The sequence below is a fragment of the Protopterus annectens genome, chromosome 4.part0, assembly GCF_019279795.1.
Source record: "Protopterus annectens isolate FY-2018-M chromosome 4.part0, PAN1.0, whole genome shotgun sequence".
Taxonomy (NCBI): domain Eukaryota; kingdom Metazoa; phylum Chordata; order Ceratodontiformes; family Protopteridae; genus Protopterus; species Protopterus annectens.
The window spans coordinates 1795253983-1795267224 of record NC_056733.1 but is presented as its reverse complement, the minus strand read 5'-3'; the positions used below and the strand labels follow the sequence as shown (position 1 = coordinate 1795267224).

General features: G+C 37.0%; 1 protein-coding gene across 1 annotated transcript in view; it reads right to left on the bottom strand.

Moving 5' to 3' along the window:
- Positions 1–13242, bottom strand: part of FAM114A2 (family with sequence similarity 114 member A2) — a 1115082-nt gene that overhangs the window by 647232 nt on the left and 454608 nt on the right. The window contains exons 6-7 of the mRNA XM_044069930.1: positions 6965–7099; positions 1384–1747 (exon numbers count right to left, since the gene is read on the bottom strand). Coding sequence (XP_043925865.1) covers positions 1384–1747; positions 6965–7099 — 499 coding nt within the window. The remainder of the gene's footprint in view (positions 1–1383; positions 1748–6964; positions 7100–13242) is intronic.

Sequence of the window (13242 nt, the reverse complement as noted above, 5' to 3'; positions counted from 1 at the left end):
TTCGAACGTCATATGGTCAATCTTTTAAAAGTTTGAAAATGTAAAAAAATAAACCAAAGAAAAAAGCTACCTGAATGGTTTAAGCAGGGTGTCAAACCCCCCTGCACCCCCACATGGGAGGCTGCACCCATCACACTCCCATCTCTTTAAATATAGCAACTCCAAGATAGTGCTACAGTGCAGAATGGGAAATCTTCCCATTCTGCACTGTACAGAGATCTCCGCTGACATTTTGAACTTTTAAAAGTTCGATCATATGGTGTCGACCATATGATGTTTGAACTTTTAAAAGTTCGACAACGTGATATAGACCCAACAAATATCCTTTTCAGTTCCTTTTTCTGCTCGTTTTCGTGGGGGTTTACATTTCTATGATCTGAATAGACTCATAGATCTTGTTACTGAAGCACGGCTGCAGGGTTCTGCAATCTTTCCGTCGCATAGTCATTGAGTGGTAACGAAGGAGCAGAGATCATGCTTCCGATTTCTTCGTGCTGTACTTTGTTTTACAAAAAACAGCTGCTGTGTACAAAAAGACAACTGGACTGCACTCGAGACTCTGAAAAAGTGAAGCTTTTGAAGTTCTGGCGGTAACAAGTGTCTTGAGGTCAGTATTAGCAAATTTCTTACACATAGAAAAAAAAAGGACTGAATATACATAACCATCATGATGATGCCAAAAAAGAAAATATTATGTTAATGCCATCAGTTATCGCTATGCTAATAGCATCAAATATGTTTACAGAGACACTATGAAGATATTGTGCTCTTTAAACATATCAAATCAATTCTAAACATAAAACATTAATTCCTTTACATTTCTACTCTCAGTTTTTCAGTATAATATATTAAGACCAAATCTGTGTACTTGTTGACAACTGCATTTTTACTGCCCCCCCCCCTTTTCAACCCTGAGGTGCACAAAGCTATTAGATAGGTAAGACAAAGTATTGATTTCACCTCTCAACAGTTGTGTATAGCATATGGCTGTCTCATTGTTTTTATCACTAAATTCTATATGCTAACAAATATAATTCTGTTATGAGGGGATTGTGCTCCCAGAATGTTATATACTATATTTCTTCTTAGGTTTATCATCTACTTAAGGGCATTATGAGAATATATAAATAAGCTTTCAGTATTACTTCAATGCTGTGTAACTATCTATTCTTCTAACCAAGTATTGGGAAGCTACATGCAGTTTAAGTCAACTTATTCATACAAATTTCTAATTTTGTAGTTACCAGTGAGAGGAAAGTAAAAAAAAAACATATATAATAAGAAGACTTTTTCATTTACCTTAAGGTTTGTTTGTTTCTTAGCACTTACATAGATTCTGCCTGCTGGATATTGTTACAGATGAAAATTATTTGATTTATTTACCTTTTAGTTTTTTATTAGTTTTGTCATTTGTGGATAATTTACCATTAATAGCTTGTCTTTCCAAACTTGGTAATGAGATGTCCATATCTTCTATTTTATCCAACAGTTTCCTTTTCTTCACAAAGTCTGCTGCTTCTTCAAGATTGTTAAATATTTTTTGACCATCCGAGAGGGTAATTTTGATTCTTGCTGGGACTAAAACCTGAGCTTTTATATCAGCTTTTTTCAAGTTTTTGATAAAAGGAACACATTCTTTTCGTTTTGTTATTGTAGTGGAAGTGTAGTCATTATCAAATCTTATATTTTTTCCATTGACTTGTATTGGATTTCCTGACCAAGCTGTTCTCAGTACTAAGTCTTTGTCCTGTGTTGATAAAAACTTTACTATAACAGATCTCATTGTAGCTGGATTCTTGGAGAGAGATGAACTGGAAAGAGACCTATGAGCCCTTTCAATCCCAAATGAGAAGGCTTCAGGAAGATTCAGTATCTTAGGCAGCCATTCATTTTAAGAACAGGATCATGTTGCTTCCTTCCATCTTTTCTGGAACTCCATATATTCTGATATTGTTCCTTCTTGATCTGGACTCCAGGTCTTCTACCTTCTCTAATATTTGGTTGTTTTGTTTTAGAAAGAACTATTGAGTGTCATTTTCCATCCGTCTCCCATCTATTTCATTTACAGATTCTTCTATTGCTGCTAGTTGAGCAGAGTGTTTAGCAATTATTTATTTTAGGTTTTCTATTTGTTTCTCACTTTCCTTTTTCAAGTTCTCCATATTTTTTCTAGGTTATCCATTTTCACAGAGAGGTCCTGTATACTGGAAATTATTGTATGAAGTTCTTTTTTTCATGGACCTATCCTGAGGAGATGTTCTTATGTGGCTCATGGCTATATCCAGTTGAACTAAGCAGTAGAACTTCTCTCAGGAATTTTCTTGAAAAAAGTCTCTGAAAACTTGAGTTTCTTCTTAGTATATAATCCACAAGATCAAGAAATATAACTTGTGAGAAAAATCTTCAAAGTTTTTTAAGTCAAAACACAAAAATCTTGTCAGAAACAATCTTCATAGGCAGAGCATCAGAAAAGTGCTGCTATCGCCTTGGCAGTATTAACCATTCTTGATAAAATGGATTTGCAGAAAGAATTACACAAAGTTCAGTATATGCAGCCCCATCTACCTTACCTGTCACAAGCAAACACAACGCAGTTTTTTTTTTTTTTACAATGGTAACTAAAAGAATGATACTGAACATTTGGAAAGCTTCACCTACTCCAGAATTCTTAATGTACACCTGGTGAAAATTGTACAATGAATTTGTAAAATGTCACTTGGAAAATAAAGTGCAAATGTGTGTTGCGATCTTGAATAAGTTTTATCTGATTTCTCTTTTCTTTATTCTCTCTCTCTCTTTGGATGCTTTGCATCAGTGCACATAATTGTAATGAGTATAAGATTAAAAAAATAAATAAATGACTTTTCTGTCTCCACCTCCACAGTTTTGGCTCTGCTCTACTAGTAACTTAACAGATATAGTCAGTGACTTAAACTAGTCTCTGTCTCTAGTCTACTCGTAGACTTTACCCAAACATTAACAAGGCCAATGATCAAGTACTAACATAGCTAATACTATGCTAAGCATATTAGAAAATATAGCTAATGGCCAAAATAGTAAAAATATATAGATTAGATGTTTCATATGCTCTAGTTTAATGAAAATTAGTTAATGTGGGACCGCTAAGCAGATCTTGAGCACATAGCCTGGCAAAATAAACACAAGGTACTAAGGGTATAAGTTTTGCACTTCAGACAACACTTAAGGTAATCACTACTATTCTTATATGCACATATGGCACAAAACGGCACCTCATACAGTTGGAAATGGAATACAATCACCAAAGGACTGGAGTAAGGCAAGCTAGTGTAAGGCAGGTCAGAGTAATGATGGTATCTCATCTCAAATCAGCAAATGTGAAACAAAAAAGGCATATTTCCACTTAAGTCCAAATGAAATACATCACATGGCAGCATATACTGCTCCAAAAAAGCAGCCATCCCAAGGACTTCTTTGATTCTCAATAGGTAAGTCTTGTTAAAAAGCCCCAAAACACATATTCTACAACTCAGTAATGTAAATTAATGTGCCCTGAGCCACATTTACCTTCACACTTAGAAGTACAGACTTCCACGCAATCCTTCACTATTCTAACTACTCTACCTGCACTACATCCATGCTAGTCCTCTGTCACACTCCATCCTCTTTTCTATTTCTTCCACTGCATAACTGCTACTCATCCCTGCTAAGACTGGGCAATCTAACCCATTCTATTTCAACTTAACTTGGATGCACTCCTTTTGCACCAATGTATTCTTCAACACAGGTATCTGATTGCTACAACTTTAAGACTGTGCTTTGCACATAAAATATGGAAGACTCTTCCTGAGCATTTTGTATGTTAATATTTTGCTTTAGGGTTGTGGTTTTCTTCATATGCATAACATTATAGCATACACTTGAACATTTACAAATATGTTTTATGGTGAGATTTTTGTTTGTCCTCATATATTTATGAAGTCAAGGACACCTGGATGACGTTTTATTCATGATGATAACTTCACTACTTTATAAATGTACCTGACTTGACTCCAGCTGCATCAATAACTGAACGCAATTTAATACCTAGACACTGTAAACCTGCCTGTCTGTACCTGCCTTTTGTTTAAATTGCCCAATATAATTTTTTTGTCTTTATGTATATGCACTTTCAACACAGATTAGGATGTACAATTGTTCTGTCTATGGACTTGGTCACAGATGAATATGGTTCCTGGATGGACTTACCTGATTAACATAAAACAAATAAGCAAACCTGTACTATTATGTACTGTGGACAAAACTTCTGCACAAAAGCTCTGGGATCATAGGTTCAGTCCTGACTTCAAGTCAATGCCTGGGTTTAGTCCGCATGATCATCCTCTAGGTGCATAGATTTACAAAGGATACCTGATCAGCACCCCTGAATCAAATAAACAGATAAAGTGGTGGCTACTCTAAGAGCAAGCATTTACCCTTGTTCAGGATGAACAGTTCACTAATCCACTAATGAATACATAAATAAAATAAAATTATAACAAAAAGACTTGAAATAATAGTATAAGAACTGCATCAGCCAGAGACATTTTTTTTTTCTAAAATGGAAATATCCAGTTTCTAAACCCCTCTCTTTGCTTTCCTTATGTTCAAGAAAGATTTCTTTTTGTCCATGGATCTCGCCTTGTCCTTCTCCAAGGCTTCAAATTCAAGGAGCCCTTTAATGATTAATTTACTCCTCTAATCCAACAGTACTCAGGAACTAAAATGTTTACAAATAACACAGTCAACATGTAAACATCCCACTCCAAGACACACGATGCACAAGTCATAAGGGTCCTGGACAGGGGTGTTTTGTTCACAGTCCCTCAACTTCTTTAAACAGGAGGCCTTTGCCTCTGTCCATGCCTGCAGTCAGCCTTACAAGAGATACAGTAACAAGTACAAAGATCATCAATATTCAAAACAATATGCCAAAACAACAAGGCCACGATGTCTATTAGGCCAAATGCCAACATGCAGTACTCACAGAAGCAAAAAAATCAGCAATCACCAAAAACCAAAGTACAAGTACAAAAAAGCCAATTAACCAAGAAAAGTAATTTACCAGGAAGGAAAGCCAAAAGTATCTTTTTTTTTTTGCATAACTTATGATAGAGGGGGAGGGAATACGTGAGGAAGTTCAGGTTGGAAAAAAGTCAGAAATCCACTAATACAAATGAAAAAATAAGGCAGAAGACTGTAACAGAACTTTAGTAGTCTTAAACAGTTTACTGAACTTTTATACCACACAGAAACGAAGAAAGGTATTCACCACAAAAAAGACCAGGAACCACTGTATTCACCGATTCAAATGTTGAGTCATTTGATACAAACGTATTCACTTATATAATATTAAAACAGCAAATATATTCTCCTAGCGCCTCGGCCAAAACAAGCCTTTACAGAGTAAATTTATTTGAAAACTACACCATTTTTACAGTTAAAAACTATCCACATCCCTTAATTACTAACATCCAATTAATAGTCAATTACCTTAAAGAGACATTGTCCATTAAAATAAAAATTAAAGACAAAATTTAAACATTTTAAATAAAACTTTTCCAGTTGCATTCTCTATTCATACCACACGGCTGTAATGTGTTATATTTTAATATTAAAACAGACTCTTTCTTTTTTAATAAATATTTGATTGTATCCTCATTTACAAAATTTAATTTAACTTGTTCCAATACTGTGACTTGCAAACCACTCAGGTCTCCCTGATGCATTTTATTAAAATGTACTGCTATGGGACTGATACTTTTATTATTTTAACATCTCTTTTGTGTTCTTTCACTCTATCACCTAAGCTTCTTTTGCTTTCTCCTATGTAAAACATTTTACATGGACATGTTATTGCATAAATAACACACACACTTTTACAATTAAGCCTTTTGTTTCAAATTTTAAACCACTTATATTATCAAACGTTGGTGCTATGCGTTCACAAATTGTACAATTACCACAGGGTTTGGTACCTTTGAACATTAGTTCTTTTGTCCTTCTTTCTAAATGTCTTTTATGTGTACTATGAACCAGAAAATCTTTAAGGTTACATCCCCTTTGATAAGAGAATCTCAATTTTATTTCTTTAAGGGAAAAAAAACTCCCTTTGCTGCATTATTTGCCAACAATCCTTCAATAACCTATGCTGCTTAACAGAGAACAATGTATATTTGGATACATAGAATACATTTTTGTCAGTTTCATTTTGTATGATAGTTCTTACATTTCTTTCTCCTTTTCTATAATCTATATTAGTATTTTCATTCTTAAATATTTTATTATAACCCTCTTGCAATGTACACTTATAACCTCTATTTTTAAACATGTTAATTGCCTTAGCAACCTCCTTTTCACAATCTTGTTTATCACTACATAATCTATTAATTCTTAACATTTCCCCGTAGGGGAGGGGATAGAAGACAAAGTGTGGGGCGGGTGACAACTAAAAGCATGTAACATATGGTTTAACTGATCAAATTTTCTATATATATATATATATATATATATATATATGTATAAGTTTTCATGTTACCATCTTCTAAACCCTCTATGGTTATTATCCAAATAATTTACTGAACTTGTATCTGAATTTGAAAATTATCAGAACATCCCTAGCAGTTCAAGCTTGCTCAAACAAGATCTAAAGTCCTTCTCTTAGGAGCAGAGATTTATAGGACAGGGGAGGAGCTCAAGCTTTCAAGGAGTGTTGATGCCAAAAGAAGGCACCAAGGTGGCCAGTCAAACAGCTTTCCAGTGTACGGACAAAAGCAGAATAAATCCTTTTTTACCAACCAAACTACACAGTAGAGGGAGTCCAAGGACATATTATGGGCTTCATAACACTGGAGAAGATAAAGGGAAGGGTCACTAAGTATACACAGAGATGTTACTGTCTTCAGATAACATGTGCAAAAAGGAAAAAAAAAACAAAAAGGTCTACCTGTGAAAGCGTGGAGTTTCTACTCATCAATCCTTTGGTCGTTTTAAATCCAGGGTCTCCTTCTGCTATTACATCCATTGTCTTCTTACCTAGAAACTCCAAAGCATCCAAACCACCGGTTATAACAGTCTTCCCCTGAAATGAATATATGCATATTATCATTTTTTATAATGTTGACTACATTTTCCTCTAAAAACAAATTATATGCACATTATCAAGTTCTTCCTCTTTTTCAACAAATTCCTTTACTCTTTCTCGCATGACCAGTTTCCTTAGATGCAAAATAATAATATCTAGTAGCAATAAGATTGTGGTTGAACTAAACAACCTATTCATTCTTCAGACTCATTCTGGATTCATGGCAGTTCTGTTTGTCTAGAGTTGTGAACACAAGTAGGAAATGGCCAAAAGAAGAAATTTTGGAAGTACAGCTAATGGTGGAGTAAGTTAGGAAGAAAACAGTGAGAGAGAGTGGAAAGAATGGAACATCAGTAAAATACACAAAGGGGGGGGGGGGGTCAGAGCACGGTTGAATAATGTGGAACTAGGGAATTAAGACTGAATGGACAGATGATGCAAGAAATGGAAGAAGAAATAGAGGATCACAATAAAACCAGGCATGGAAGAAGTGAACAATGGGGAAAGAAAAAACGGTAGTGATCATAAACTGAGAGAATACTTGAGGAATAAGATGTAGATGACAGAAACAAAGGAAGATACAATAAGCTGACTATCGGCTGTTTGAAAAAAGAATTTAAAAAGCAAGATGGGGTGCTGTGTCACGGGAAAGGGTGTAATGGAAGTTAAAAGGTGCGGTAATGACGAAGACTTATTAAACAATCCAATAGAAATCATGCCATTAATGCAATACGTTTAATGCTTTTATTTAAAATATGAGACCTGCTTATGGAAATTAAGATGCAACAATATCAGAATACTGACGTGTTGAAAAATGTGTAAAATGATGAAACAATAAAAATTATAAAGATAAAAAAATGCATTGAGGGGCAAGGAGAAAAGGAAAGCACAGTCAGACTCCTGCATAGCTGTATCTGTACTCCTTTTAACGATGTTAAGTACTTCACAGTACTAGCTTCAACAAATGATTGTCAATATTCAAATTTTTAACACAACTGAATAGCAGCTTTGATTTTTTTGTAGATTTATTTTTATCATTTATTGAGAAAAGCTTCCCTGTGTATCTCAGAATAAAAGCACTGAACTGTGTTAAATTACATAAGGTTGTGTGTTCAATCAATAATGTCAAGGAAGACAGTTTGTGGAATCAACACCTTACTCTTCCTCATATGATTTTCTAAAGGAATAATCAACGAAGCATTTACCAAACTGAAGTATAAATACCATTTTCATCAGTTGTACAGCAACTTTTCCTGGCTAAGGGTGTGATGCATGCAGGCCAACTGATTGTTCCTTGTTACACAAAAGATCTAGTCGCCCTTCAATACTCCATCTATCCCCTGTTCCCATCCACCCCTCTCATCACACCTTTATTACCATCCCCACCTTCTCACACATTCCCATTTATTTATATATTTCATTAACTCTTAATCCTAAAAAATCCTGCTAATAAACCACTACTAATTTTAACAATAATATGCAAATCTATAATAATCTACCCGACTATAGCCTACCTATCCAGACTTGCTTCTCCAACCCAATCAATAATCACCAGTGTAAATATATGGTGACCTAAATGACTAAAGTGGCTAGAATTAACAATGTGGGCATTCCCCAAGAACAAAAAATGTTAGCACATTCTTACTTAAGCACTGTTAACTATCAATTACAATTAAAAACAAAATGTGTTCCCTATAAAACTCAAAACCATAAATTACTACTAAAACAAAACACACACTGGAGCCAGAATAAATTTAGCGCTTTTGTCCCGTTTATTACAGAACTTCTTCAGAATTACAAAATCCACCATTTACATAATTTCCTTTTATACCACAATTGTTTCGACATCATTTCCTACTAGTATTAATCCTTAAAAGGACATGTCAATATAAAATTCACTCAACCAAACAGTACTGTCACTTCTTTAACACAATATTTACTAATAAAAAACTATATGTATAATGTAAACTTGTAATAATGTTCTTAATATAACTACATTTCCAATACATACAAACACTAAAATTTATGACAAAAAAATTAAAAATTAACAATTTAAATAACTTTTGACAGAAACTTTATCATTAATGCCAGGCGTTACATCAGCTCTTAAAAATATATGCCATTTCAGTTCAATTTTTTTCCAAGAAATGATTGAATGAACCTACAAACTTAACTGTTTTCACCTTCTCTATTACAAAAAAGGTGAACTTCTTAAAATTTTCACACGTCACTGAATGTTTGGCTAGCACATTACTGAAATCTTTCTTCTTAATGGCCAATAAATGTTCCCTAACCCTGTGTCTTAACTTTCTAATGGTTTTTCCAATATAAAAATGTTCACAGTTAGAACATACTGCTAAATAAACTAATCCTTCACTTTGGCAATCATATCTATCCTTAGCTATCACAGTGTATTTTATATGTTTAAAATAATGACTTTGTACACCCATCATAAATCTACATTGTCTACAATTTGTACAGGAAAATGTCCCTAAACGTGTGACAACTCTATTATGGCTCTCATCTCTATGTCCATTTTCCAAAGTTCCTTTTAAATTTCTAGTTTTTTTATTAATAAAGTTTGGTTGCATCCCAATAATCTTACTTAATTCTTTATTACCCAAGATAATTTTCCAATTCTCTTGTATAACTTTTCTCCACCCAAGATTGTGCTAAACAGTCAAGAGGAGAAGGTTAACACCCACACTACACCTCAAGCAACACATAGCCCTTCTAAACCCGCACCACCAACACCCACATATAGCAACACTAAATCCACATATGCAGAGGCCCTTAACTGTAACCTGCCCAAGGAACAAAGACCTCTGAAGCTGAAACGCAAACAAACACCAATCACAACCAATGTGTCTCACAGTTCACAACACCAGTGTGCCACCCAGCAACAGCCCCAAAGGCAAGACAATGTACCTAACACTTTAGTCATAGGTGACTCTATAGTCTGGCACACTGATGTCCCTCTCACCAGGTTGAATAAGGAGAAAATTACAGTCAGCTGCCTGTCGGGTGCCAGGATCCGCCACATAACGCATGCACTCAAGTCACTCCACAACAAGTACAAATATGACTCTGTCATTGTCCATGTTGGAGTGAATGACTTGAGACGTACCTCCCTGGACTACATGAAAAGAGACATGGAAGAGCTCTCAGATCATGTGGCCCAGGCAGGTATGACCCTAGCCCTGAGTAGCATCCTGCCTTCGCCCAGAATGATACCACAATATAAGGATAAAATGATTGACTTCAACAATTGGCTAAGCTTATGGTGTCATTCAAAGGGGATCCAGTATCTGTCTGCCTGGGATGACATGATTGACAGACCACGATGCTTTGCCAGAGATGGTCTGCACCTGTCGCCCCTGGGATTCACGTTACTGGCTAAGGCTCTTGCCACCCCTATAGTGCCTTTTTTAGGCAAACTTCAAAGAACAAAACCACCACAGTAACAGGTACAAGCATGCAAAATCTGAAGATAATGCTACTCAATGCTAGAAGTCTAAACCTCAAAATGCACTCTCTCGAGGCACTCCTAAAAATGGAGAACATCGATATCTATGCAGTAACTGAGACCTGGTTCAAGGCTCCAGAGAGCACCCCTGCATTACCAGGCTACAACTCTTACCACACTTTTTGGACACCAAACCAGGACCGAAACACTAAAGGTGGAGGAGTGTCAATATTCACCAAGGATATTCACACCACCAGGCTAGTTGGCCAACACAATGTGTCTGAAATTCTCCAAGTGCAACTAACACTAGGTAAGACTGCAATCCAAATTGTAGCTTGCTACAGATCCCCCACCATACCCCAAGATTCTCACTACACCTTTCTAAACATATTGGAAAATATTAAGATGGAACCAAACACCCTAATACTGGGTGATTTTAATTACCCTGCCATTAACTGGGAAAACTACTCATGTCCCAACACCTTTAGACGGTTCTTGGAATTCATAAATTCCAATGCCCTGGATCAACTAATCCATAGTCCCACCAGGGGCTCCAATATCCTAGACCTGGTCATTACCAACATGGGAAATCAATGCTCCATACCTATGGTCACCCCCTCGTTAGTCAGGTCTGACCATAAGCTAATTACCCTTAACATCCACATCCCACCCCCAACCCCCAGTAAAGAAACCACCATAAAAAACTTCTCCAAAGCCAACTTCATGCTACTCAAGTCAGAAGTGACAAACTTCATGACACCCATGCAGACGGGAACTGAAAGTTCAACTGCTGAATCCTACACTAAGGCACTGTACGAGCACATCCACTCATGCATGAATTGTGCCATCCCAAATAGAACCAAAATGCTCTCATCCAAAAAAAGGAAGCCAATCTGGTGGTCCCTGCCATAAACAAACTTTACAACAAAAGGAAGAAACTTTTGCAGAAAAGAGGAAAATCCCAGGATGCAAAACTCCCTTACTAGCCTCAGTAAGAAACTGAGATGCCTCATAAAATCCTCCAAAGCTAGTTACGAAAATAAAATTGCCAAAGATTCCAAAGACAACCACAAAGCATTCTATAACTATGTCAAGAATCTAAATGGCAATGCTCAGATCTGCACTGAGCTAAAACAGAATGGCATTAAATATACTGATCTGAAGGATATTGCCAATACCCTGGCAGATCGATTCAGTGCCAACTTCACCCCCTCTCACCCCCTAAATGGCCCATCTCAATACCGGAAGATTGCCAAATTCCAGTAATAACGGCCACACAGGTACAAAACGCACTCTCTAAAGCCAAGAATACAGCATCCATGGGACCAGATAACATCCCAGGCTGTGTACTACATGAACTACAATATGAACTGGCACCTCACCTAAGTGTCATGTTTAATCATAGCCTCACCTCAGGTTTCGTGCCCACTGAGTGGCACAGAGCTACAGTTATCCCAATCCACAAGGGGGGATCCACCTTGGATCCCGGAAACTACCGTCCCATCAGTCTGACAAGCCTTATCTGCAAGGCCATGGAGCATATTATCATGGAACTTATAAACAAAGACATTGGCAACCTTCAAACACTGGACCCCACCCAGTTTGGGTTTATGAAGGGCCGATCTTGTCTACTGAACCTGATTGACTTCTTTGAATCAGTCTCCAGAGGCATGGACAAGGGTAAGGTGGTCCACACAGCCTATCTAGACCTTGCCAAGGCCTTTGACACCATCCCCCACTCTGGAATCATAGATAAACTTACTAAGTTGGGCATTAATCCCTATGTCACCCAGTGGGTTGCTAAATGGCTTACTGATAGAACCCACACTGTAAAAGTAGCCGACTCCAAATCCAGCACCAGACAAGTGACAAGTGGAGTACCTCAGGGTTCAGTCCTGGGGCCGCTCTTGTTTGGCATCTACTTCTCTGAAGTACAGGTCAACACTAAGGGACTCTGGCTAACAAAGTTTGCAGATGACTGCAAACTGGGAGCCATTATTGAATCCCCAAATGATTTGGATACTCTACAAAAGGGCCTTACAGAAACAGATGCTTGCTGCCAGAGCCATGGGCTCAAGCTCAATGCCAAGAAATGTATTGTTATCCCCTTTGGGAAAAACATGTATCCATGAATTACCATATAGGTGGCAGTACACTAAACACAGAAAGTGTGATAAGAGACTTAGGGACACAGGTGGACAGTGGTCTCACCTTCGATAACCACATTGCCACAACAGTCAGGAAATCCTTCTATGTGGCACACCTCATCATGAAGGGCTTTTCATCCAGAAAAAGGAGGTCATTGTCCCACTGTACTCATCCCTCATTAGACCCATTATAGAATACAACGCCCCATTTGGTATGTACCTCTCAAGACATCTGCAACAACTGGAAAGGCCTCAGAAATACCTCACTAAAAGAATCACAGGCCTAAAGCAGATGCCCAACGCTGACCGCCTTAAAAACTCCACCTATACTCTGTCGCATATCGTCTACTCAGGGGCGATCTCTGCTTAACATACAAGGCCATGTCAAACCCATGGCTGTTGGATATGCTACACTTAAAGAAATCCCAAAACCTCAGAGATACACGCCCAGGGATCTAAACCTTGTCATCACAATAAACAAAACATGCTGGAGGGATAGGTTCCTGACCCAGAGACTCCCCAGACTC